The sequence below is a fragment of the Muntiacus reevesi genome, chromosome 20 (assembly GCF_963930625.1).
Source record: "Muntiacus reevesi chromosome 20, mMunRee1.1, whole genome shotgun sequence".
NCBI classification, from domain to species: domain Eukaryota; kingdom Metazoa; phylum Chordata; class Mammalia; order Artiodactyla; family Cervidae; genus Muntiacus; species Muntiacus reevesi.
In genome coordinates, this window is record NC_089268.1 from 5,822,622 (window position 1) to 5,849,610 (window position 26,989).

General features: G+C 47.1%; 1 protein-coding gene across 16 annotated transcripts in view; it reads left to right on the forward strand.

The window, feature by feature from the left end:
• Positions 1-26,989, forward strand: part of DST (dystonin) — a 516,002-nt gene that overhangs the window by 277,376 nt on the left and 211,637 nt on the right. For all 16 annotated transcript variants that reach the window (XM_065912760.1, XM_065912746.1, XM_065912748.1 and 13 more), the window contains one exon: positions 10,651-10,817. In XM_065912760.1, the coding sequence (XP_065768832.1) occupies positions 10,651-10,817 (167 nt within the window). The remainder of the gene's footprint in view (positions 1-10,650; positions 10,818-26,989) is intronic.

Consider the following 26,989-nt stretch of genomic DNA (forward strand, 5'->3'; position numbering starts at 1 on the left):
CCAACACATCCCATCGTTTCTTCATTACAGATGTTGGGGTTGTGGCTGTAAGCGTAGATGCCCCGGAGGCTTTGGGGATCAGGACTGTGGATATCACAGTACCCTCTGTATGTTCAGGGGACACATTCCAAGGCTCCCAGTGGATGCCTGAAACTGGGTAGTCCTGAACCCTCTCTGTATACACTGTACTTTTACTGTACTTAAGTACTTACAATGAAGTTTAGTTTGTAAATTAGGCACAGTAGGAGAGTAACTGAGTTACTGGCATCACTGTTTTTGCACCTTAGAGCCGTTATTAAGATAAGAGTTCCTTAAATACAGGCACTGAGAAACCACAATCAGTTCAGTTCAGTTGCTCAGTTGTGTCCGACTCTTTGCAACCGCATGGACTGCAGCACGCCAGGCCTCCCTGTCCATCACCAACTCCCAGAGTTTACTCAAATTCATGTCCATCTAGTCGGTGATGCCATCCAATTATCTCATCCTCTGTCGTCCCCTTCTCCTCCCGCCTTTAATCTTTCCCAGCATCAGGGTCTTTTCCAGTGAGTCAGTTTTTCGCATCAGGTGGCCAAACCACAATAGTCAGTCTGATGACCAAGACAATTTATGAAGTGACTAGTGGGATGATTCCTGTTGGCAGCGGGATGGACTTGGATGGGGAACGATTTTGTCTCAGTACTCAGAACGTTGTGCTGTTTTAAGACTTAAGAATGGTTTATTTCTGAAAGTTTCCATTAATATTTTCAGAATGTGCTAGACTGGGATAATTGAAGTAACAGAAAGCAGCACTGTGGATCCAGGGGGAGTTTTGTCATTTTGACGCCCCACCTTGTCACAAAGCCATGTAAACTAGTTCAGACCGACCGACCTCTTTTCACCTTCCTTTCCCTCCTTTGGTGAATTGCCAAGAATAGGGCAGTGGTGTGTGGGGAGAAGCCAAGGAGGGAAGGATGGGGAGGGGTGTGCACGGTGTACAAGTGACATTATCAGCATCTGAGCAAAGAAGGGCTGGATATTTTATTAAGTGACTTCCCATTGTATCAAAACTACATAATTCAGAAGCATCTCAAAATGTTAGAGTGATACATGAATAGTCAACCTCAGTTCAGTTCAGTCGCTCAGTTGTATCTGACTCTTTGCGACCCCATGGCTGCAGCATGCCAGGCCTCCCTGTCCATCACCAACTTCTGGAGCTTGCTCAAGCTCATGTCCATCAAGTTGGTGATGTCACCCAACCATCTCATCCTCTGTCATCCCCTTCTCCTGCCTTCAGTCTTTCCCAGCATCAGGGTCTTTTCCAATGAGTCAGTTCTTCATATCAGGTGGCCAAAGTATTGGAATTTCAGTTTCAGCTTCAGTCCTTCCAGTGAATAATCAGGACTCATTTCCTTTAGGATGGACTGGTTTGATCTCCTTGCAGTCCAAGGAATTCTCAAGAATCTTCTCCAGCACCACAGTTCAAAAGCATCAATTCTTCAATGCTCAGCTTTCTTTATGGTCCAACTCTCATACCCATACATGACCACTGGAAAAACCATAGCTTTGACTAGGTGGACCTTTGTTGGCAAAGTAATGTCTGTCCTTTTTAATATGCTGTCTAGGTTGGTCATAACTTTCCTTCCAAGGAGCAAGCATCTTTTAATTTCATGGCTGCAATCACCATCTGCAGTAATTTTGGAGGCCAAGAAAATAAAGTCTGTCACTGTTTCCATTGTTTCCCCATCTATTTGCCATGAAGTGATGACACCAGATGCCATGATCTTAGTTTTCTGAATGTTGAGCTTTAAGCCAACTTTTTCACTCTCCTCTTTCACTTTCATCAAGAGGCTTTTAGTTCTTCTTCACTTTCTGCCATAATGGTGGTGTCGTCTGATATCTGAGGTTATTGATGTTTCAGCAATCTTGATTCCAGCTTGTGCTTCATCCTGTCTGCCTCACTGAAATGTAATATTTATTCAGAAGTTTTTTCTTTAACCAAGTCTTCTGTGAATCTTAAGTTGCAAAATTGTACTTAGAATTCAAGGACTAGGATAAATTCTAAATATTTCTCCTTTCCTATAGTAGCTTTGCTCTATAGATTTTTAAAAATTAATTTTTTTTAATTGAAGGATAATTGCTTTACAGTGTCGTGTTGGTTTCTGCCATACAACAGTGCCAATCAGCCATAATTATACACACACACACACACATCCCCTCTATCTTGAGCCTCCCTCCCCCTCCCACCTCACCCCTGTAGGTTGTCAGAGTGCCAGCCGAGCTCCCCGTGTGACACAGGAGCTTCCCCCCGGCCGTCTGTCCTGCACATGGTCGTGTGTATGTGTCAGCGTCGCTCTCAGTTCGCGCCCCCACCTCCCTCTGCAAGCCCTTCTCTGTGTCTGTGTCTCTGTTCCTGTCCTGCAAATAGGTTCATCAGTGCCGTCTTTCTAGATCTTGAAAGTAAAGGTCGTTTGGTTTACAGTTGATTTAACTCATTTCTAACATTTCATCTTCTTAAATGAAAATGCATTTATGGGTATTTTTTTTAATTTTTAGTCTTCATTTGGATTTCATAATCAGTTTGTGAAAATTTAGTTCTAAAATAATTGCACAGAATGTGGCTGTGTATCAGCATTAAAATGCTTCTGTCTTTTCTGTTAAATGAAGGACACATCAAATTTTCAGATCCTTAGCTGTACAAGAGAAAGAGTTAAATCTTATGTTAATTTCTCCCGTATTTGAATAAGAAATAAGTGAGCATTTGCTCAAGGTGACCCATTAATGTAGGGCATCATCACTTGAATTTTATCAGCTTTTATTTTATTTTGCTTTAATCCTCTATTTACCTCTTCCTTTTAGAAAGGAGGCAGTTTTTTTAACGAGATACAATTTTCAAAATACATGTGCCCTCTTTGCAGTTAAGAATATTTTGTGGAGCCTTTTCACACATTTTTGAAACTTGGAAGCACACACTAAAAATGTGTTGATTACATTGGTTTCTGCCAAAATAGTTGAAACATCGTTGAAGAGATTGTCTTTGAAAGCAAACATCCTGGCTTGGAAATGTTTGTGTGTTTTGACACATTCAATATGGAATTTGCTTTTACCTGACTAGAGTGTCCAGCAGTGTGACTAAAAAATTGTTAGGAATAACCCTCAGTCTGGTGCAGTCACTTCTGGTCCTGGGGGGCAGGCACCGTTCTGACTGTGTGTGTGTGTGTGTGCGCGCGCGCATCTCAATGAGAGGAAACCGAGGCCCAGGAAGCCATGGGGGTGGGGATGGAACACAGGTCACCGCCCTCCATGGCTCTGCACTACCTTTCCTCCCGAGGATCAGCTTTCACTCTTGAGATCATTGTGTTAACAGAGGTGGGAGCATCCTGAGATCACGTTTTCCAGCCTCCTGCTTTCCTCCTTGGAAATACCTGAACTCTCTCAATTAGAATATAAAGTCTGTTGTAGATTTCAACACAAATATGTGAAGGAACTGAAATTCCTTGGATGCTGCTCGTGTTCACCTCTCTGAACCAGTAGGGATTTGGGTTCTGCAGGGAAGAATGTTTGACAACTACCTTTCCCATACCCACTGTGTGTCCCTTCTGTCAGCTTTTGCTTCTATAAAGTGAGCTGGTTTCTCAGTAGATAAAACTCAGTGTCACTGTCGATTTGATGTAGCAGAGGAAAGGGGACTTAGCTCTTAAGTCAGAAGACTTAAATGTTTTTTCTAATTAAAAATTTTCTTTATTGAAGTCTAGTTGATTTACACTGTTGTGTTAATTTCTGCAGTATAGCAAAGTGATTCAGTTATATATATACGTGTGTGTGTGTGTGTGTGTGTATGGAGACACATCCTTTTTTATGTTCTTTTGCATTATAGTCTATCTCACGATCCTGAATATGGTGCCCTGTACAGTGCTGTGGGACCTTGTTCATCCCTCCTGTATATGATAGTTTGTATCTGCTATTCCCAAACTCTCCCCCCAGCCACCTTGGAAACCACAAGGTTCTCTCTGTCTGTGGGTCTGTGATGTTTCACAGATGTGTTCATTTGTGTCATATTTCAGAGTCCACATATCAGTCTTACCATGTGGAATTTGTCTTTCTCTTTCTGAGGTGTTTCACTTTCTGTGATAATCTCTAGTTGCATCCATGTTGCTGCAAATGGTGTTATTTTTTTCTTTTTTTATGACTGAATAACATTCCAATGTATATATGTGCCACGTCTTCTATATGTGTTCATCTGCTGATGGACATTCAGGTTTTCTCCATGCCTTGGCTATTGTGAACAGTGCTGCTGTGAACACAGAGGTGTGTGTATCTTTTCGAGTTACAGTTTTGCCTGGATATATACCTAGGAGTGGGATTGCTGGATCATACGGTGATTCTATGTCTAGTGTTTTGAGAAACCTCCGTACTGTTTCTTATAGTGGCCGCACGGACTTAGGTTCTCACCAGCGCTGTAGGAGGTTCCCTTCTCTCCACACCCTCTCCAGCACTTGTTATCTAGAGTTTTTAACGATGGCCTCTCTGACCAGTGTGAGTGTAGTGTAGTGTTAGTCGCTCGGCCGTGTCCGACGCTTTGTGACCCCGTGGACTGTAGCCCGCCAGGCTCCTCTGTCCATGGGTTCTCCAGGCAGCAGTACTGGAGTGGGTTGCCATTTCCTCCTCCACCATGACCCGTCACCCTTAACCACAGTCTGGTGGAGACGGCTCCCCAGCACTGAGTGAGCACCCACGGGGCTTGCTGACCCGGAGGAAAGATCAGTCTGAGTCGGCAGGATAGGTGTCTATTCTAAACGTGAAGGAGAGAGTTCACTCTCCCCCTGCAGGTCCTGCGCTGGAATTTGGGAGCCTCAGAGCCATGCCTCGGGCCCTCCCGGCCGGCCTGCTGAGACCCTGGACGCGTCCCCGAGCCTCCTGTGTCCTCAGCTTTTCACCAGTGAAGCCAGGGGCTGACAGCGGGCTCTGAGGTCTCCCAGTTAGAGTTCCCTGGATTCCTTAATCCTTTCCTGTAGTCATAGCTTCTCTAAGTTACATTTCTTAGTCCTCTCAGCCTCGCAGATGTTGCCTTTCTGCTGTTACACGTCTGCTTATTGAACCTTTTCATGAATTGTAATTATTTTTTAAAATTTAAAAATTGCATTTGCCTGGGCTCAAATTTAAATCCGATAAAACTGTGACCAGTCTCCCGGGGCGTGTGTGAGTCAGCTTTGGAAATCGGCCCTGGTGTGCCCTCCCTTCCCACATGCCAGAACGATGACAGCAGAGTGGTAAAAAGCGGGTGTGGCTGCGCCCAGTCTTCTCCTGGCCTTTGACTTTGCTCAGAGGACTGAGGCTGGCGGCCTCAGCTGACCAGCACGGGAGGCTTGGCCCTCCCCGCCTGCCCCCGTCCGCCGGGAGGGAGGTCAGAGTGACCTCTCCGATGGGTGTCGGCTTCTTTTCTTGCATTGAAAAGACATTTCAAGACTACATCCCGGGTTAAGTTTATGACATTGTTTTACAGAAATAAGATGACACCTGGGTAACGTTGGGCTGAGTAATCTCTAGGCCTGGGTTCAGTACCGGCCACTCCTAGACAGTGGCTGGGGGGTGTGGCAGTTACTGCGAAGTGACGTTAGTTGGAAACCTTTTATTTCCTAAGATGACAAGGGTTACATGGTAGGCTAAAACTCATCCATCCCCAGTGCAGGCATGACACTTCTGATGCTTCCTCCCTCCCCACCCCTCCCCGCCCCTCCCCCCTCCCCTCTCTCCCCTCCTGCAGTTCTCCCGCCCCTTCCTCCTGAAGGTAACTGAGCACTTCGGTCAGTTTTGAGTGGTATTGGGGGCAGGGATGCTCCGGGGGAGAAGCGGCCTGAGCAGAGCCCCTTGGGAGAGAGGGCGTGTGGCCCGCAGGGTCTGGCGCAGTGGTTTGACCGTAGGACAGAAGGAGAATGGCCTGGGCCTGGGCAGGCCGGCCAAGACTGATGTGGATGGATGTGTCGATGGGATGAGGGGCCGTGTGGTGCGCGGAGCCTGTTTCTCGTCGGACACCGGGGGTTGGTTCCAGAGGCGGGAGGCTCTCCGGAGCCCAGTGTTGCTCTAGGTCTGTCATGGCTGTGTCTTAAGAGCAGTTGATGCTGACATGGGAGCCTGGAGTTGGTGGTCTTGAGTAAAGCTGGTTGCTTCTGCTCCCCACAGCCCGGGGGCAGCCCACGCCCCCTGGGGTCCGCTGCTGTCTCTCCAGGGCCCGGGAAGCACGCAGGTGCGCAGCTTTGGCGGCGCTGACCCTCAGCAGTGACCGTCGTGCTCAGCCCCTGACCTCTCTCCCCCCTCCTGGGAGCAAAGTCACGAGCGCGGACCCCTCTGTGGGTCTGCTCACCCCTTCTCACTTTCCATGGGGTGACTGGGACAGAAGCCGAGACTCAGCAGGCTGAGGAGTAAAGATACTGGTTAGAAAGCGCAGCGTGTTCCCTCCAGGTGCTTACCAAGAAGAGGGAGGTGGTGCTGAGTGCAGAGGAAGCCGGGTTTATGAAGGTTATTCGTTTTTACTCATTTTAGGACGGAGGAGACTTGGGCATTGTACATACTGAGAGCAAAGACCCAGGGGGATCCCCTCACAGAGACCCAGGGTGACAGGCCAAGGCCCTCACGTGTGTCCCTTTTCTCTGTAAAGATGATGAAAAGTGTTGGCAGACACAGTAGGCGAGCAGGTGGGGTAAGCGTCCCACCACACGGTGAGGAGTTGGCAGACATCCTCTGAGGGATTGCAATACTGGCCCTTTAGGATGCTGAGGAGGGAAGGCGGGTTTCCTGAAGCCCCAGCCGAGATCAGAGCAGGGATTCAAGGAGGCGGACATCCCCACAGAGGAGACAGACCGCCTGGATCGGGGCTGAGGCTCCACGTCTGGGTGGCCGCAGGGTGAGGACGGTGAGGAAGGTGAGGACAACGGGTGAAATGAGGGATCCTGGGGTGGAGACAAGCGGGAGGAGGCGGCGAAGCCAGCGGAGGGCTCAGAGAAGCGGCAGAGGCGGGCTGGTGGAGGACCGCGCGGTGTTTGCTGAGCCTATGGTCGGTCCAGCTGGAGCTGGGGAGCGAAAGTGCTAGAAAATAGCCGTTGCTGTCGGAAGTCACAGACTTGCAGTGGACTGGATCAGGTTCAAGGTAACGAGATCCAGCTGAAGGTGTGGCTGGTCGGCGTGGCGGGAAGGCTGAGGCCTGTGAGGATGGGTCCCTGGATGCAGACATTAGATGCTGGGAGCACGGGTCGTCTTGAGGACGGGAAGGAGATGGTGGCACAAGAGTGACCAGATGTGCAAAGGTGAGGTCTTTGTGCTGCAGATACTGACCTGCGAGCTGCTGCTTTCCATCATCGGGGGAGGCGGGAAGCGTGCCCTGCCCCTGTGCCTGCTGGTTCCAGGACTTAACGCGCTGCAGGGCGTGGTGCGGGGGGCTGGGGTTCAATGGGAAGGCTGAAGCAGGGTTGTGGAGGTGAGCAGGTTTTGTTTCCTGCAGAGTAGATGCTTCTGGAAAGTTGCGAGTGGGGGCAGGCTGGGTCCAGGGAGAGGAAGCAAAGATGAAAGAAGGTCCGAGAGGCTCCGTGGGAGGAAGCACGTGCCCTCCAGTGGCGGCTGGCAGTGACTTGGAGGAGAGTCCTGCAGGCTTCCAGCGGCCAGGAGGAGCTCTGGTCTGAAACATCTTCTTTGTGTTGGATGCTGGCTGGCAGGTCGCTGGCGAGAGGCCAGAAACAACAAGTAACTGCTCATCAAGTGGTGGGAGAAGCTGACGTCTGTAGAGGTTTCTACCTGCAGGCTCCGGGCTGAGCACTTACTGTAGATCATCTTTTCTAAACTTTGGAAAGATGTTATTATATCATCATTTATGTTTTAAAAAAGGAAGATGGGTTTTAGGGAGATGATGTGAATAGCTCTAGGTCTTTTCTTTGAATTGAAGTAGAGTTAATTTACAATGCTGCCTCAATTTCCAGCATACAGCAAAGTGATTCATTTATACATACATGTATATATTCTTTTTCGTATTTTTTTCTAGCACAAATTACTACAAGATATTGTATCCAGACCCCTGTAGGTCCTTGTTATTTAACTCTTTTATATATAGTAGTGTGTGTATGTTAATCCTAACCTAATTTATTGCTCCCCCCACATTGCCCCTTGGGTGACCATAAGTTTGTTTTTTAAGTCTGTGAGTCTTTTTCTGTTTTCTAAATAAATTCGTCTGTATCGTTTTTTCAGAGTCCACATATCAGTGATAACCATGTGATATTTGTCTTTCTCTGTCTTCACGTAGTTTGGTCATCTCTAGATGTGCCCACGTTAAGCAGCTCTGGGTCTTAATCCTGTTAGCAGTTGCAGTTGGGATTTGAGCTCCGACAGCAGGAGCTGAAACCTCCTATGATCTCTGTGCGCCTCCAGGATTTGGAGGAAGAGGCCTGGTTCCTTCCTAGAATCCCTGGGATCCCTGGCCTGCGTTTGCTGGGGAGGAGTCAGGTTGATTTGCTGATTTTACATTAGGAGTCATGAGTGGCAACTTCAGATTTACAGTGTTTAGCATTTGGTTTACTTTTCTTTTTAATTTTTTTGTACCATATCATAGTTAGATATACCTAGGTTGATAGAAAAGTTAGATGTACCTAGGTAGGAAATGGTGAGTGGTAACAGTATATCTAAAAATGCTTAACTTCCCAGTGGGAATAATAGTTAATTGGAAATTGAAGGAGAAGATGAAAGACTTAACTTACTAGTGGTCTTTGATATGTTAAAATTTGGTTCATAACATATTTGAATATCCCCCTTACAACTATAGCTTTTAAACTAGTGTCTGCATGTGCAGTGGTGTGATACCGTGTATGTGAGCCTAACAGGCTCCTGGCTGATGTTCAGCCATTTTCAGGCCTGTGAACGCGTCTTCCTTAATATCTTTCCCTGGATGTCTGGGCAGCACTGTAGCCGGTTAAACACCCTGTGGTTGAAATGTGTTGACTCTCCTTGTTAATAGGCGGTTACCTTTGGCATTGGACTGGACTGGAACATTCTTGACCCTGCAGAAATCAGTCCCTGCCTCTACCCAGCTATTGCCCTTTTTTTATACTGCTATAAATACCACCCTGTGTCCTCAGGTTTTCCAGAAACAGCTAGTTTTACATGTACATGCATAGATCTTTTAAACATTTTATTGACGTATACACAGTGTTGTGTTCATTTCCGCTTCACAGCAGAGCGGCTTAGTTACACGTTTGTGTCTGCAGTCTTCTTCATCTTTTCCACTCTGGCTTATCGCAGGATCCTGATTCTGCTTCCCTGTGCTGTGCAGCAGGACCCTGTTGGCTTCCATCCTGTGTGTAATAAGCATCTGCCGGTCCCGCACGCCCGCGGCCCTCTCCCACTGCCCTCCCCTGGCAGCCACACGCCTGTTCTCTGTGTCCGGGACTCCGTTTCTGTTTCATAGAAAGGCTCATCTGTGCCATATTTTAGGTTCCACGTAAGCGAGTCAGTGTGGTCATCTCTAGGTCCGTCCATGTTGTTGCAAGTGGCGTTATTCCATTCCTTTGTATGACGGAGTGATATTCCAGTGAACATATGCACCATATCCGTTCATCATTCTAGGCTGAAGGGCTTCTTTAGTCCGGGTTTCTAAGCTTTCCGCTGTCAGTTTCCTGCCTGCCTCTGTGAACCTCTGCCTCTCAGACTTCAGACTGAAGAGAGTCTTAAATAGTTCCTGCTCCTGCCTGCTCCCCCCCGTTTTATAGAAGAGGATGCTGGCTCACAGGCCTGAAGGGACGTCCCTGAGCCAGGGGACCGGTGGCCAGCTCTCAAGGCCGGTCGGGACTTGAGGGGTTTTCCTTCCCGTGTGGGATGACCCCCCGCTGCCCTGCCCCACTGCCTTCCTTCCCATCTGACCCTGATCCCCGCCTGTCCTGAGCCCCCGGCTTGGCGTCCCCACTGACTGAGGGAACAGCTGTCTGCTGGTGTTAATCCCGGCTTGGGAGTCACTGTCTGACCCCTGTCGGAGTCCCTTGGTGCCTTAATGTCATTATCAGCAGGTTATTAAATAGGACACTTATCAAAGGGCGACTTGAGCGAATGGAGATCATGTGAACTGGTGACTGTTTTGTTATCGTTCAGTGGAAGAGATTTTTTTTTTTAAAGTAAGGCAAACAAAGTATAGGGAAAAATTATTTGATGAAAATTTCCCATTGGGTAAACTGAACAAAGCTTCATGAGAAAATCAGAAAGACTTCTGGGCAAATAGTTAAGCAGTGTGGTTAGTTGGAGAGGGGGCAGTTCTCCTTTTCTTTACAGAGGATACCTGCTGGATCAGATTCTGCTCTGCATGTGAGTAACATAGATTAATTTGTAGGTTCTACTGTGACTCATTTGAACTTGGAAAAACGTGTGCTTAAGTTGTTTGAACAGATCTGATTAGTAAAAAGGAATGGAGACTTCTCAGCGCTGGGACATTCTGGTATGAGAAAAAAATGAAATGCTTGGGTTAAATCTTACTTTTCTTTCTGCTAATCTCTTTGAAACTCAGGTTCCCTCCGTGGAGATGGGGAAAACATGGCCATCTTACAAGTGAGAGGAGCATTAAGTCATAAGTGCTTGGCACATAGTAGGTTCTTAATCTGTGTTAGCTTCCTTCCTTCCTAATGGTTTACCATTTTCGGTTCCGTTTAGATATCTGATATCCATGTTACTGGTGAGTCAGAAGACATGTCAGCGAAAGAGAGACTGTTATTGTGGACGCAGCAGGCCACGGAGGGTTATGCGGGGATTCGGTGTGAAAATTTCACCACCTGCTGGAGAGATGGGAAATTATTTAATGCCATCATTCATAAATACAGGTATGAAATTTGAGTTTTCCTGCCCTTTGATAAATCTAAGTGTTTCTTTCATTTCCAAATTTTTTTTAAACAGCAACTACCTTGGCATTTATTAGTTGTCAGAAAGCTTCACAATCGGTTTTGTGAAAAGAAAATAAAGCAAGATTTTGGTTTGTTTTCTCCGAAAAGTTGTTGAATTTCTGAAACGTAAAGGATCATTTGCTTTATAAAAAGGTCAGCTTGCCACATGGTATTCCTGAAATCTGACCTCAAAAGCTTCTCAAGTTTTCCCATCCACAGAATCTTTGTTTGTAACCGAGACCCATCTATTGTTTTCCATCTAAAGCTTCTTCAGCAGTTTATAGCAAAGTGCGAGAAGTTGAACCAAAACAGCCATCATGGATCTTACCTTTTAAATACACTTATCAACCTTTAGAAACACTTGATTCTGCCCAAAAGTGTCTTAAAACCCAAGAATACTGGAGTGGGTAGCCAATCCCTTATCCAGTGGATCTTCCTGACCCAGGAATCTAACTGCATTGCAGGTGGATTCTTTACCAACTGAGCTATCAGGGAAGCCCCTTGATTCTGCAAAAGTGTCTTAATTATTGTCTGGAGCAGGTGGCAGAGAGGAACAAGTTTGTTTATTTCCAGGAAAACCATAAGCTTATCATCATCTTTCAGCTGTTTTGAGAAAGCTTGCACACTTGAAGCAAGCTTCAAACCCTCTTCAGCAAAAACCTCTAGTTGATGAATTAAATCTTGGTAAGTTTTTAGTGGCCCCTAGTAAATAAACACAGAGAATATGCCATACTGGACATGTTCCATCCACACTGAACAATCTCATTCTCCTGATCCTCCCACTTCTCAGTCTTAGAGTTGGCATTGCTCGTCTCGCAGAGTTTAGCAAACCCAGTTTGAGTCCAAGCTTTGCTATCTGGTCTTGCTCCTCGGAGTCAGGCCTGTCTGGCTGTAATGATCTCAGGTTTGCGCTGTTCTTCACTGGCTTTGGAAATGAAAGGGAGCTGTACTTCTCCTCTCGTTTTCCTTCAAACACATCACTGATTTTTCTGAACAGTGTTGACATGTCACTGCTTTGGGATTCCCAGGCTTCACGGAATACATCTAGATTTTCTTTAGCTATTTTACTAGATGGATGCATTGTCGAAGTTTCAGCAGCGGAAATGATCTGTTGGCCAGTCAGCCTGAAATGTCTCCTCTGCATGTAGACAGGTCATTTCAAGAGGTTCTGTCCCACATATGTGCCTCAACAATTGGCAGGTCCTTGAGAAAACATTTTTATAGTTCAGCTTTCTCATTCTTCACAATATATAGCATCATTTTATAATTAATAAAATAAAACCAGGCTTCCCTGGTAGCTCTGTGGTAAAGAATCCATCTGCAGGAGGCATGGGTTCGAACTGGGAGCAACTAAGCCCGTGGGCCACAACCCCTGAGCCCGTGCTCTGGAGCCCCCGCAACCCCCGAGCCCGCGCTCTGGAGTCCCCGCAACCCCCGAGCCCGCGCTCAGGAGCCCCCGCAACCCCCGAGCCCGCGCTCAGGAGCCCCCGCAACCCCCGAGCCCGCGCTCTGGAGCCCCCGCAACCCCCGAGCCCGTGCTCTGGAGCCCCCGCAACCCCCGAGCCCGCGCTCAGGAGCCCCCGCAACCCCCGAGCCCGCGCTCAGGAGCCCCCGCAACCCCCGAGCCCGCGCTCTGGAGCCCCCGCAACCCCCGAGCCCGCGCTCAGGAGCCCCTGCAACCCCCGAGCCCGTGCTCAGGAGCCCCCGCAACCCCCGAGCTCATGAGCTGCAGCTGCTGAAGGCCGTGCGCCCAGAGCCCGTGTTCCGCAACAGGAGAAGCCACTGAAATGAGCAGCCTGCGTCGCACACCTGGAGCAAAGCTCACACGCAGCACGAAGACCCAGCGGAGCCAGAATAAATACATGAATATAGATAAAGTGATCAGGAAAGAAAACATGACAACCTGTACAAATAAATTTGTACATTAATGAGAAGATTATCGTTATACTATACTGGTTCCCAACAGATACTCTAGGATGGCAAAGCCAGACAAGTAAGGGTTTAGCATATGCCCTATTGTTTCTGCTTCCCATCTGAACAGTGTAACATGGTCACAGAATGTTAGAACCAGGGGGAATCCTGACTCCCCGAGTGGCCCAGTGGTTAGGACTCCGTGCTGCTAATGCACAGGCTCAGGTTCAGTCCCAGGTCAGGAAACGAAGATCCCACCAGCAGGAATCCTGAAAGGCTTTGTTGCGCCCACGTATTTTATGTATGAAGAAATGTGGCTCAGAGAAGGACTTACCCAGCATCTCTCAGCTAAACTGTGTCAGTTACCACAAGCTACACATTCTTCTGACAACAAACAACTATCAATTAACACACCTTTTACTGGAGAGAAGTCTAGATTAGGCAAGACTGATATAATGAGTAAAGAGTCTATATCAGTGAAAATGATATCTTGAGTCTTAATGGTGCATGTGCATGCTAAAACACTAGAAAATACAGACAGTGGGAAAAAAAACCACATTTCCACTATCCAGAGGTCATCACTCAGACACACAGAGCTATGGTATGAGGTATGTCTTTGACTTTTGTCAGTGACCTAGTGGACAGTAAGCTCTGGTATGTAGACTCTACAGGTGGAGGGCCGAGATTGTGTACTTAGAGCACTGATTAGTGAGGTCAGGGTTCAGACCAAGCCTCGTCAGTTTCTATGTCACAGCCTCCTCACCTAGTAACTCCAGTGCATAGGTGGGTTTAATGATGGCCACCTTTGGGGTGGTAGACAGTGTCCTGGTGAGAATTGCTGGGTCTGAATTAACACTGACGTGGCTCCTACTAAGGGCAGGGCGCATCCCGAGCAGCTTACGTGTGTTCATTCACTCAGTTCTGACAGCATCCGTAAGAACGTCGTCCTCCCAGGTTATACACAGGAACAGACCAGAGTACATACCCGCTTCAGGTCACACAACCGTCGAGTGTCGGACTAGGGACCCAAACCCCAGTGCCCATCGGTTGTTCTTGTTCCTACAAGGCACACCACTGTTGCCTTATGAGGAGTGAAACCCACAGAAATTCCTTATTGAAAGCAATGTAACTCTTGCTTTCAGTTATTTTTCTTAGTTTTACAAGGAGTTTGTCATACTTTTGAAGAGCTAAGTATCTTCCTGTGACAGTAAGTCCAAACTCTAACTCCCTGAACTGACAGAGTTACTTGGAAATAAAAGAATAACTATATGGAGCAGTTAATATCCGGCTAACTGTCTGCCAGTGAGGCATTCTGTTAGACGCTTCCTCTATGTTGTCGCATTCATACCTTCCTCCAGCTCCAGGAGGAGCTGCCATCACCCACGTTACAGATGGGCACCCTTCGGTTTGCCAAGGTCACGGTGCTGCCGAGATGCAGGCTGTGAGTCCCACCTGGGCTGCTTGCCTGGCACCCCACCCCATTCTCCCCTTCCCTTTTCCTACTGCTCTTCTCTTCCCCTTTTTACTTTGAAGACTTTGAGGTCTGTAACACGGTACCATTTCCCATGGACCCACACCCAGGAGCCCCTTTAAATGCTGTCAGCCTGCCTCCTTTACAGGACGGCATTTCAGTAGATGTGTGTGTCGGTCGCTGTCAGCCTGCCTCCTTTGCAGGACGGCATTTCAGTAGATGTGGGTGTCGGTCGCTGTCAGCCTGCCTCCTTTGCAGGACGGCATTTCAGTAGATGTGGGTGTCGGTTGCTGAGTTAGGAAGAAGAACCTGGATTGACTTGCCAGCTCTTGTCCGGAATAAGCGCAGCTCTCCTTGAGGACCCCGCTGCCAGAGGGTTTTGTGGCGATCACGCACATCAGCGTGCGATCGTCACGCTGTGTGTCCCGTGTGGCTTAGAACCCAGGCCGTTGGAAGGCTGGACCCACTCTACCTGAGCGGAAAGGCCTTCGTAGCCTTTGGACGACAGCGTGGGGGTGGGTACACCAGAGGGTGGGTGTCAGGGTGTGTTGAGGCTCTGCCCTGCTTGGAAGTTTTTCAGGTAGAAGCAAAGCATTGGTAAGCCAGCTCTTCTTCTAAAACGACCCACTTTTAAGAGCCATAGTCTGCAGGCATTGTCTCTTCAATACTCACGAAGGGTTATGAATACAAATCGGTGTATGCCTGCTGTGCCTTGTCCCCTCGGTACTTAAATAAGTCACTGCCCTGTTTTTGTTTCCCAGCTCATCTTGCTTGAGGAGAGGATTTCACTCTCCTGAACATGATTCGCTGTGAACTTCTGTGTCGGCCGAGTAATCGTTTTAGAACATTGCTTAGCTTTAGCTTTCTTCCCCCTTCTTGTTTAATTGACGTACAGTTGATTTACAGTGCTGCATTAGTTTCTGGTGTAAAGTGAAGCGGTTCAGTAACCTGCGTGTCTGTTCTTTCTCAGATTCTCTTCCCTTTGGGTTGTGATGGATTACTGAGTATATATAGTTCTGTGTTGCTCAGCAGGTCCTTGTTGCTTGTCTGTTTTGAGTACAGTGGTGTGTTCAGCCTTAACATGGAACTCGATTCCCTCATGTGTGTTGTTTTCCCTTATTAGAATTCATGGTAAAGATACTGCCTGGTTTAAATGGTTACAAGATTTTTTGTTGCTGAAGTGTCAAGTTATCCTGCGCCTAGATCATTACTGTGGTTTCTTTAACTAGAAGAAGCCTTTCATCTGTAGAAGTGTATTTTTTTTGAATCCTTGGGCCTTTCTTTTTTCTTAAAAAATAGTTGCATACCTTTTCCCTAGTCCGTGTAATAATTAAGCAGATGGTGTTGATTTATACATGGTTTTCATTGTTGATTGTCTTGATTTACTCAAGACAAAAGAGACAAAGTTATAAACAATTAAGAAATCACTGTTAGGTTTTTGGCTATTGGGCAGAAATAATCACATTTATAGAGTTGTGTTTTAACAGTTGTTTTCCCCTTGATAATTATCCTCTTAAATTTTGTGATGTATTTATTTGGATTCGCTGTGGAAACACACCCACTTAATTGGGCTTTTTGGACTTTTTTAGATACAAATTTTATTATGTGCATGGATTTTATTTGACTTCTGTAATAAAAATTATCTGAGGTGGCACATGGGTTGGGTTTCTTCTCAGATACCAAGCCTAATCTTATAGAATCCTTTGTTGAGAAGGACGTTAGGTGGGAGTGAGGGCTTTGCAGGAAACCTCCTGATCAGGGCAGTGGGTGGAGAGAGAGGTGTGGAATCCTGAGGTGGCAGGGGCGCCTGGATATAGTGCAGGTTTCCCTGGAGCTGAGAAGGGAATAGCTAGTGTTCATCAAATAAGAGTAGATCAGTATTATTTGACATAACTGATTTAGTAAGGTTTTCGTGTGTGATTGTGCCCTGTATCCACTGGGGGTTCTCCTACAGATACCAAAATCTGTGAATGCTTACACCGCGCAGTGTTTGTATATAACCTCACGTGTCCTCTGTATACTTTGAGTCATCTCTAAGTTACTTCTAAACCTAAAACAATGGAAGTGCTCTGTACATAGTGGCCAGCACACAGCAAAACTCATTTTGCTTTTTGGAACTTTCTAGAATTTTTTTCAAATATTTTTGATCTGTGGTTAGTTGAATTTGAGGATGCAGAAACCATAGGTACAGAGGGCTAACTGTATATAATGTTGTCTAAAGATTCCAAAATAGGACCTGAAATGAGAGGAGTAATAGCATTGTTCAGATTCCACATACATGTGGATAATGTCAATAGCTGTGAGTCAAGCACATTAATTTGAATTGTCTAGCATACTTCTATTACTGTCCCTCACAGAATATGACTTTTAAAAGTGGAGAGTGTGTTTGTTAATCCTGGTAAGCAGTACTTTAATAACAATTCAGTTATTCCTGAAGTTCCATAGAAACTTAATTTTCTAAAATTCTGTTTCTTGAAACAGAATTATATGAAATAAGTAATAATAAATAATATTATTAAATTAAAAACAAAGAGAAATTTATGTAATAAGACTGATTTATAGTTTTTAGGAGATAAAAATGCTTTATAAAGGTGAAAAGAAAGTAACTATCGTATAGTGGGTACCCAGGAATTAGATGCAGGATGTTGAACAGATATTAGTTCCTGTCCTGCCTATTTTTTAGTATTTAGTATTTTAGTATTAGTAGCTTTCAAAATTGTCACAATCCTGTGAAATAGATGGTACTATTTCCACTGTTATCTATTAAATTATCAAATTGTTAAATTATTAAACTGAGACTCAAAAGGTAACTCATATGCTTCACAGCAGATACCATTTTAATAATGGACGTGTTTGCTCTGGATTCTCAAGTCCTCATATACTTCTCTGTAAATACTTAGGTAATTTCCAATAGGCAGACTAAATATCAAGAAATGGAACTGTTGGCCAGAGCAATTGTGGTGAAAAAGTGAAAGTGAAGTGGCTCAGTCGTGTCCGACCCTCTGTGACCCCATGGACTGTAGCCTGCCAGGCTCCTCTGTCCACGGGACTTTCCAGGCTAGAATACTGGAGTGGGTTGCCACTTCCTTCTCCAGGGGATTTTTCCAACCCTGAGATTGAACCCAGGTCTCCCGCATTGCGGGAGATGCTTCACCGTCAAAACCTCCAGGGAAGCGCAGCTGTGGTAGTGTGTCCTTAAAGACTAAAGATGTGAAAGTTCTCAGTGGGTTTCAGAAATTGTTACCCCAAAATGGGGTTCGCCTTTTGGTGGGTGTCAAGGCAAAAGACACAACCAACCAAGATGGGGAGATGGAAGGATTTATTATTACTTGCTGCAAGTAAGGAGAACACTGAGGATCTTTCTAGAAGCAGCCTAGACAGCATAACTGGGAAAATTTTAAATTAAGGGTACTTGCATATGCATGAAGGCGCTTGGGCAGTCAACAGATTGAAGTCTCTAGGGTCAGAAAAAGTCAGCATCATCCTCCTTTAGATTCTAGTTTATCTGTTGGTTGAGCGTTTCAGGCTAATCTTTACCATTGAAACAGAACTGGGAGTCTATAACTAGTATATTATCTTTGCTATTGTTACTTATCTTACTGGATGACAGGTCAGAGTTTCTATGTTCTTTTGTTGCCGTAAGATCATTAATTACTGAGACCTGTTCAGGGGCCAGCATGGTGGCACGGCTTAGATCACAAAATGGTTTAGGCCAAAAATGGGTTCTCTTATGCCAAGAAAGCCTTGCCTGGTTCTTTTTCCCTACCCTATCTGCTTAGAAAATGACCAAATAAATAGTACCATATATAACTGCCAACTAAGATCTAGGTCTCTTGTAAGGAATGAATGAGGACAGCATTAATTGTTTAATCTAGACTCAGCCATCTCTGAAAACTCAGCCATCTCAGCCATCCACTGAGTCAGTGATGCCATCCAACCATCGTATCCTCTGTCGTCCCCTTCTCCTCCTGCCCTCAATCTTTCCCAGCATCAGGGTCTTTTCAAATGAGTCAACTCTTCGCATTAGGTGGCCAAAGTATTGGAGCTTCAGCTTCAACATCAGTCCTTCCAATGAATATTCAGGACTGATATTTTCAGAATATTCAGGACTGATAGCCAGCATCAGCAACTATCATATAGTGAGGAACATTGTAGATAATAGGAGAGCAGTAAAACGGTGCCAGTGAGAGCAAAGGCACAGGTGGACTGTTCTGTAGTTTCAGCGTGTCCTGTGATCCTGGAGTGCGGAGGGCCGGGGCGCTGCGGTGGGTACTGATGCCCAGACTCAGCCTCTGTGCCCCCATTCTGGACCGGGTCTGGGAGGCAGAGTTTTGGGTGAAGAGATAAGAATAGTTTTATAGCTTTGCCTGCAAAGGGGCCCACAGTGGGCTTGTGCCCCTCAAAGCTGTGTGCCCTGCCCTGGAGGACTGGTGGGGACTTTCACAGCAATGGTTAAAGGGGGTTGCTGGTAAGATAAGGGTGTGTGCAGGGCCTCTGATCGTTTAATCTCATCTCAGGCAATCTTTTGGTGATCTTCTCTGGCCTTAGGTGGTCTTCTCTGGAATGAAAAATGCTGACATCTTCCCTTTGTTGGGGCTTTTAGTTCTGTAAGGAGCTCAGAGACGCTGTATCCCTTGAGGGGAACCAGACCCCTGTCTCAGGGCCGCACTGTTGTGTCCTGGCTGCTCCCCACTGGTCTCTGCATCCCCTCGCTTCCCCGATTCAGTTCAGTCGCTCAGTCATGTCCGACTGCTTCTGACCCCATGGACTGCAGCACGCCAGGCCTCCCTGTCTATCACTAACTCCCATAGCCTACTCAAACTCATGTCCACTGAGTCGGTGATACCATTCAACCATCTCATCCTCTGTCGTCCCCTTCTCCTGCCTTCAGTCTTTCCCAGCATCAGGGTCTTTTCAAATGAGTCGGCTCTTCACGTTAGATGGCCAAAGTATTGGAGCTTCAACTTCAACATCAGTCCTTCCAGTGAATATTCAGGACTGATTTCCTTTAGGATGGACTGGTTTGATCTCCTTGCAGTTTAAGGGACACTCAAGAGTCTTCTCCAACACCACAGTTCAAAAGCATCAATTCTTTGGTGCTCAGCTTTCTTTACAGTTCAACTCTCACATCCATACATGACTACTGGAAAAAACCATAGCTTTGACTAGACGGACCTTTGTCAGCAAAGTAGTGCCTCTGCTTTGCAATATGTTGTCTAGCTTTGTCATTGCTTTTCTTCCAAGGAGCAACCATCTTTTAATTTCATGGCTGCATCTGCGGTGATTTTGGAGCCCAAGAAAATAAAGTCTATCACTGTTTCCATTGTTTCCCCATCTATTTGCCGTGAAGTGATGGGACCAGGTGCCATGATCTTAGTTCTTTGAATGTTGAGTGTTAAGCCAGCTTTTTTTTTGTTTTTTAAATTCATTTCTGCCCTTTGGGACTTAGGGAAGGTCACAGAAGCTGGAGTCTGTTCCCTCCATGCAAGAAACAGGGAACAGGGAACAGAAAGGCTTCTGTGCTTAGGAGCCCTTCAGGGTCCTGATTGATTTCAACAGTAAGGGTGATAAAGTAATATGATTTAGAGATTACAAGGGTTGGTTCTGTGGGTTCTATTTAAATAAGTCACTGATAAATACATTGTTTTCATATTACTTCTGTCTTAGGAATCTGTCCCTACTCGCTTCTAGGAACATTCATTTGTTATATTCAGTTTTCAATGCAAAGGGGGTTCAGATAATAAAAATACCATATGTCTATAGTAGTTTCTGCTTGTTTTGTTTGTATAGTTAAATTATCTTTAAAGCATGTTAAAACCTTTTCACCAGCACTCAACTGGTCAGAGATCTTAGGTAAATTAGCCTTACTGTTGGCCCTCACAAGTCACTTTTCATTTGAAAGAAGAACAAAGCAGACTTTGATTTGATGGACTTAAATCAGAAGGATGTCACAAGAGCATTTGCAGAGTAAGGAGCTTGAAAGCAAGAGAGGAGGAAGGGAATTGACTGAGAATCAATAGCCACGGGATTTCAGGAGTGTCTCCTAGATAGTGGATTGGTGTCACCAAGAGTTAAGACAGACAGGGAAGTGAAATCCCTGACAGTGGGCATGTCCTTGAGAGGCAGGTGTTGCAGCAGAGGGCTTAACAGAGACTTCTGTGTGCTCAGGTATGCCTAGAGGCACAGGAAAGTGGACTTTTTTTCTTGCTGAAAACTAACACTCTGATGCCAGCTCGAATTCAGCCTCCAGCTTGTCTGACTTTATCAGTCTCTGCCCTGGGACGCCGATGAAAGCCACGTTCCAACTCAGCAGCGTCAGGCATCTCTCACATGAAAACATGTCTCTGAGACAGGCAGAGACACGAATGGGTGCCCACGGGCCAGAACGGGCAGCACAGACCACGCAGCGGGCCGGGCGAGCTCAGGTGGCCCCGTGAAGAGACGCTGATGAGTACTCAGGACTGAAGCGCTGCAGGTGTTCTGCCAAGAGATAATTTCAGGGCGCTAGTTCCTGCTTGCCCTCCTTTTGTTCTTAATTTATCCCATTCTTGTGTTTAACTCTCTCTCTTAGCCCCCAGCATTCTTTTCACAAGCATGTTTTAAATCTGTTATCCAAGTACGAGTCAGTATTTTTGCAACAGGTTGTGTTTTTAGAAGCATGCCAGTTTAAGTATTTTTTTTAAATTAGGCTGGCTAGCCAGGAATTTTTCACTCATCTGAGTGTAGAGATGGGTAGCAATGATTTTGTTCATTGTTTACATTTGAACTTAAACTTTATTAGCACCATCATCGTGTTGCATTCTATGAACTGTTTAAAGGCGCTGCAATTGGGAAGGTTGGGCTGTGAGGCTGTGGTCTAGTCATCTACTTTTAACAGGACCTGGAGGCTGTGATTCAGCCTCATACCTGGAGTCAGTCACACCTTACAAGCTAAACTGGACTGGACTGGTTTATACTGGGAGGAGGCCCTTGAGGGTTTGAAATGTTCCCATAGGAAGTTGGATTAGTGTTAACTAGAATATTCCTTTTTCTCAGAACCTGGTCTGCCCTGAGGCTGCAGATCCAGAAGTATCAGGGTGTGTGTGTGTGTGCCCTGAGGCTGCAGATCCAGAAGTATCAGGGTGTGTGTGTGTGTGTGTGTGTGTGTGTGTGTGTGTGTGTGTGTGTGTGTGGCTTGCCCTGAGGCTGCAGATCCAGAAGTATCAGGATGTGTGTGTGTGTGTGTGTGTGTGTGTGTGTGTGTGTGTGTGTGTGTGGCTTGCCCTGAGGCTGCAGATCCAGAAGTATCAGGATGTGTGTGTGTGTGTGTGTGTGTGTGTGTGTGTGTGTGTGGCTTGCCCTGAGGCTGCAGATCCAGAAGTATCAGGATGTGTGTGTGTGTGTGTGTGTGTGAAGATTTGTGTGGCCACGGGCTAGGCATAGCGTAGAGTGAGCCCTGACGGTTGTTCATTGTTTTTTAAAGTGACAAATGTGTAAGTTTGTGAGGCAAAATCAAATGTCTCATTTCCCTTACCAGATAAACTTAAAACTCTTTCAACGCTGAGAGTATATGTGGGTGACTTGTATACGGTATCACATTTTAAAATCTGTAGGGAGCTCACACGCATGGTTTGTGATGCCTCTGTACCCAGGCGAGGTGTGTGGGTTAGTGGCTACATCCAGGGAATGTTTTTAGTGTCTGTCTGTGTAGTTTTACATGTAGCTTTGGGACTTTAGCATGTAAACATTAGTATTTACAGGAGTATGTGCTTATATTACCTTTTTTTTCTGTGTTCCTGGCCCTCGTGCCAAGATTAATTTACAGAAATTCACTATCACACTAAGCCTTCTGTTAGTATGAAATAGACACTTGTATCTAGGAAGCAAGCTGTAGCCCCAGTTCTCCTACTTGCATTTTGGAGTCAGAAAACTGAAAAAGTGATACAACCATGGTAGGAGGATGTCTGCCCTGGCTGGCCTTACCTTGAAAGCGGGCCGTAGTTCATGGGTTCATAAGAAGGTGGACACAAGTGAGCATGAGTGTATGCCCATGCACTATTGATGGCCGTTGTTTATTGCTCCTAAAAAAAAATGCGAACTTCGTATGTGTCTCTCTGCAGACGTCTGAATGCGTCTGTAGGATAAGTTTCCAGAAGTAGAATCTGTGGGTCGTTTAAATTGTAGGCCTTCTGTCTCCATTGTCTGTGAGCTGCACTGTCCTATGCTGTTGGCCCTACGCGTCGCCTTTGAGAAAGAACTGTTTGCTTACTTGTTTGTTGCATCCTAGCAGATCCAACCCCCTTTGATGTTTTTAGCTTTCTTCTTAAACTGACCCCTTTGTTCACAGAGTTGATCTTCTTCAGCTTTTAAACTCTGGGCTGGAGCCAACATGGCAGGCCTGCCTGTCCCTCTGTCTGGTGTACAAGCTGTTAGTCTAAACAGTATGTGTTGAGTTTAAGGGGAGAAATGACCGCGTGAGTGAGAACATTTCTGAACGATGTGATCATGTAAGGCTTGGGATGCTGGTGGGAAGGGAGGGGTGTCTTCAGATAACACATGAAACTGTGCCTGTCTGGTGAGATTTCGGAGGCGCGTCACAGATGGAAGTTCCTTCCCTCCTCTGGGCCGCTGCCAGCCCCCTGATAACAGGCTGTGACTGGGGGGGCTCAGGAGAGGACCGGTTTGATAGAGGAACCCCTCCTGTCTGTGGAGCTGGCACAGCGCTCCTCACCGCCTCCCCTGCGCTCCCTGACCTCCTCCCGGCCCGAGACTCCTCCTGGCGCTCTGCAGCCCGTCACCTCTGCCCTGTCCCGAGGCCGCTTTTATCCTGGTCATTGATCGGCTCATATTCTCCTGCTGCTCTCTGATGGGAGCAGCTTGGTATTTTCTCTCAGAGTAAATAAGTTGATTCATCGCCACCCCCCGCTTTTTGCGGGGAGGGCAGCAGTGTTCATCCCCTAGATTTATTTCCAGTTTACTCCTGTAAGTTCACCTAAATATGGAGACTGAAGAAGTTACTCCTCTCTCAAGATCAGCACTGTTTTTTGTATTTCGTGAAGTCTGTGAGGCTGTGAGGGGTTAGTCGTTCTCTGTGAATGGAGAGTCTTAATTCATTAGATGTCTCCTGATATCTCCTGTTAGATTCTCATCTTCAAGTCCTGACAAAGCTTGCTGTGAATTATAGTGCTTCTCCTTCTTTGCTTTCTGCTGTGTTGGTAGGGGAGAGTCACCTCGTAGGAAAAAATGAGAAGAATACTGAGAGTAAAGCCAGGCATTTCATTGTGAGATGAGGGAAAGTTACCTTTATGGCTTGCTGCTGCCCTGGGGCTCCTGGCCTTGTTCCTTCAACAGTGTGTACCCAAATATGAGCGTCAGGGACTGTCTGCTCCCAGTTACACAACAGTGGGTGGGGCTCCTGCACCTCCAGAGTTACTGTTGAGGGAAGGCAAGGACCATGTTACAGGTTCCCCCCGCCACCCACCCATGAGGGGCGGGGGCCGAGGTGAGATGCTTTTCCCCCAGCAAGAACAGGAAGAATATGCTAGGTCTGCACATGATTCGGTCCACATAGTCATCCTCAGGAGTCTGTTACGGTGACTGTCCTGCTGTCAGAGGCTAAGCGGGGTGTCAGCAGTGCATACTCGTGTGCGTGATGTGTCTGAGAGCGGATGTGAGCTGACGCAGGCGGCTTCATGCGTCTGCGTGTGAGGCGGTGCATCTGCGTGTGAGGCGGTGCGCCGTGTGCCGGAGCCCCGAGGTTGGGCTGGGACTGGCCTCTGGCGAGCCGAGTGGGTCCCTCCTCCCTGGCCCTGCAGGGCCTTCCTCTCCCCAGCCCCCCACCTCCTCCCTCCTTCTTCCTTTCTCTCTCTCTCTCTCTGTCTCCCCCGCCCTCCTTCTTTTCTTTCTCTCTCTCTCTCCCCCTTCCTTCTTTCTCTCTCTCTCTCTCTCTGTCTCCCCCTCCCTCCTCCTTTCCTTTCTCTCTCTCTGTCTCCCCCTCCCTCCTTCTTTTCTTTCTCTCTCTCTCTCTCCCCCTCCCTTCTTTCCTTTCTTTCTCTCTCTGTCTCCCCCTCCCTCCTTTCCTCTCTCTCTCTCTCTCTCTGTCTCCCCCTCCCTCCTTCTTTTCTTTCTCTCTCTCTCTCCCTCCCTTCTTTCCTTTCTTTCTCTCTCTGTCTCCCCCTCCCTCCTTCTTCCCTTCCTTTCTCTCTGTCTGTCTGTCTGTGTCTCCCCCTCCCTCCTTCTTTCCTTCCTTTCTCTGTCTGTCTGTGTCTCCCCCTCCCTCCTTCTTCCCTTCCTTTCTCTCTCTCTGTCTGTGTCTGTCTGTCTGTGTCTCCCCCTCCCTCCTCCTTTCCTTCCTCTCTCTGTCTGTCTGTCTGTCTGTCCGTCTCCCCCTCCCTCCTTCTTCCCTTCCTTTCTCTCTCTCTGTCTGTGTCTGTCTGTCTGTGTCTCCCCCTCCCTCCTCCTTTCCTTCCTCTCTCTGTCTGTCTGTCTGTCTGTCCGTCTCCCCCTCCCTCCTTCCCTCTTTTCTTGCACAGAGTCCTGTCTACTTCTTTCCGTGCTGCTGAGCACACGCCAGTTTCCCAGAGGAGCCTGGCCTGTCTGAGCCCAGCCCTCTGCTTGCTGGGGGCCTCTGCCTAGCACAGAAGCAGAGGAGACCGAGGCGGACTGCAGGGCGGGTTCCCGGCCTCGTGGCCCCCAGGCGTCCTTCTGTGTTTGTTCATCCGCTCCTTCTCTCCCTGCCACCACTTCCTCACTCCTGATTTCAGGGGATTTTGAAGCCAGCAAGTGGAGAGTTGCCCTGCTGGCTCTCGAAGGAGCAAACCCGCCTTCCTCTGCCTGCCTCTCGCCATCTCTACCGCTGTTTGACAGGTATCCTGTCACCACCTATCCGAGCCTGTCCCTCATACCCCATGTCCACCACTGCTCCAGAAACCTTCTTTCTCATTCTAGTAAATGTCTCTCTCAATACGTCTTTTCTCACCGGGCGTGGCTTGTGCGATCTTAGTTCTCTGACCAGGGATTGAACCCTCTACCCCTGCAGTGGAAGCACCAAGTCCTAAATCCTGGACCCCCAGGGAAGTGCCTCTCATTGGATGTTAAGCGTGTTGAAACCTCTTCATTCCTAAAACAGCAAATAATTTAAAAACTTCCCTTAATCCCTAGCTTTTGTTCTGTGCACTGCCTTAACCTCCTTACAGGCCAGACCTCCCGAAAGAGTCGTCTGCACTGTTTTTATTTCTTCCCCCATCCTTACTGCTCAGCCGACTCGGAACCTGGCTCCTGGCCCCTCAAACCACCAGAACTACTTCTCCTAGCGTCACGAGGGATTTCAGGATGATTGTGGACGCGTCCAGGGCACGCCTCCCAGGCCACGTCTTACTTGCCAGTGTTGCTCTGTTGACCGTCCTTTTTTCGTGAATTGCCCTTTTTCTCTTCCAGCCCCGCTTGCCCTGGGTTTCCTCTTGTTTGCTGGGCTTGTCTGCAGCACCCTTTCTGCACCCGGCCTCCTGGAAGCTGGTGGACGTGGGGATCTCCTTTTCCCTTCCTCTCCGATGACCCCAGTCCCTGCGTCCAGCCCTGGGTACCGTAAGTGGGGTGGGACGCTAAGCTCCGTGCCCATGCCTTCTTGTACTGCCCGGCCTGCCACATTTCCCCCCCCTGCAGCCACGTCCTTCTGCCAGTCTCCCGCACCTCGCCCTGGATTCTGTGAGAGGACTGTCTCCCTTGTACATTTCTTCTCCACCTGACCCGGAGCTGATGGCTTCGTCTCTTAATCCTCCTTAATGCATTTGAATGGTTTTCCATAGTTCTTGGGAAAACGTTCAATATCCTGTAAGAAGTTCATGAGATTTGGCATCACCTTGGCTCCTGTCCTTCATCCCGCCGTCTCCCCCATATCCCTGCTGCTGACTCCTGACCTGAGCTGGTCCCCTGGGCCCTGGGTCCCCTGACACAGTGCGGGCCCGTGCTCCCCGCCGCATGCTGTTCTGGTTTCCCCCAGCTCCCTTCAAGGTTTTGAGCTCTCCATACAGAGCCCTATAGTCTTTATAAAAAAATTTCTTTTTTTTTTTTTTGCTGAAATATGGTTGACTTACAGTGTTGTTTTGATCTCTGCTGTCCAGCACACTGCTTCAGTTCTGTGTATCTGTATATACTCTCTTTTCCATATTCTTTTTCCTTATTGTTCATCATAGGATATTGAATATAGTGCCCTGTGCCATACAGTGGGACCTTGTTGTTTATCCATCTTATACATACTAGTTTGTATCAAAAAAAATGATCAGAAGACCTGAATAAACATTTCTCCAAAGAAGACATACAGATGGCCAATAGGCACATGAAAAGATGCTCAACATCACCAATTATTGAGAGAAATGCGAGTCAGTGTCCTTTATTCTTAATGCCTCACTCATCAGCCAGGCTCATGGTAGATGCTTATTAAATCCTGAGTGAATGAATGAGCTGCTCATTTGTTGCTGGGGGAGGATTATTTATAATTAGCATACCAAAGCCCTACATTCTGCCTTCTCTGATTGCATCATGTTGCATGGTTTATATTCCCGTAAGCACTTCTTAGTAACCTGTACACGTGCTTTGTGTACTTAGCTTCCCAAGTAGTTTCATAGGATCTTCTCTTGAGACTTGAGGCAAATCAGTGGGGTTCTTCAGACCACGTGGCCGCAGCAGCCCCAGCGTCTCCCTCCACCCCACACATTTTCAGATGCTCTCCCAGGATAACTGCAAGTCTAGATGA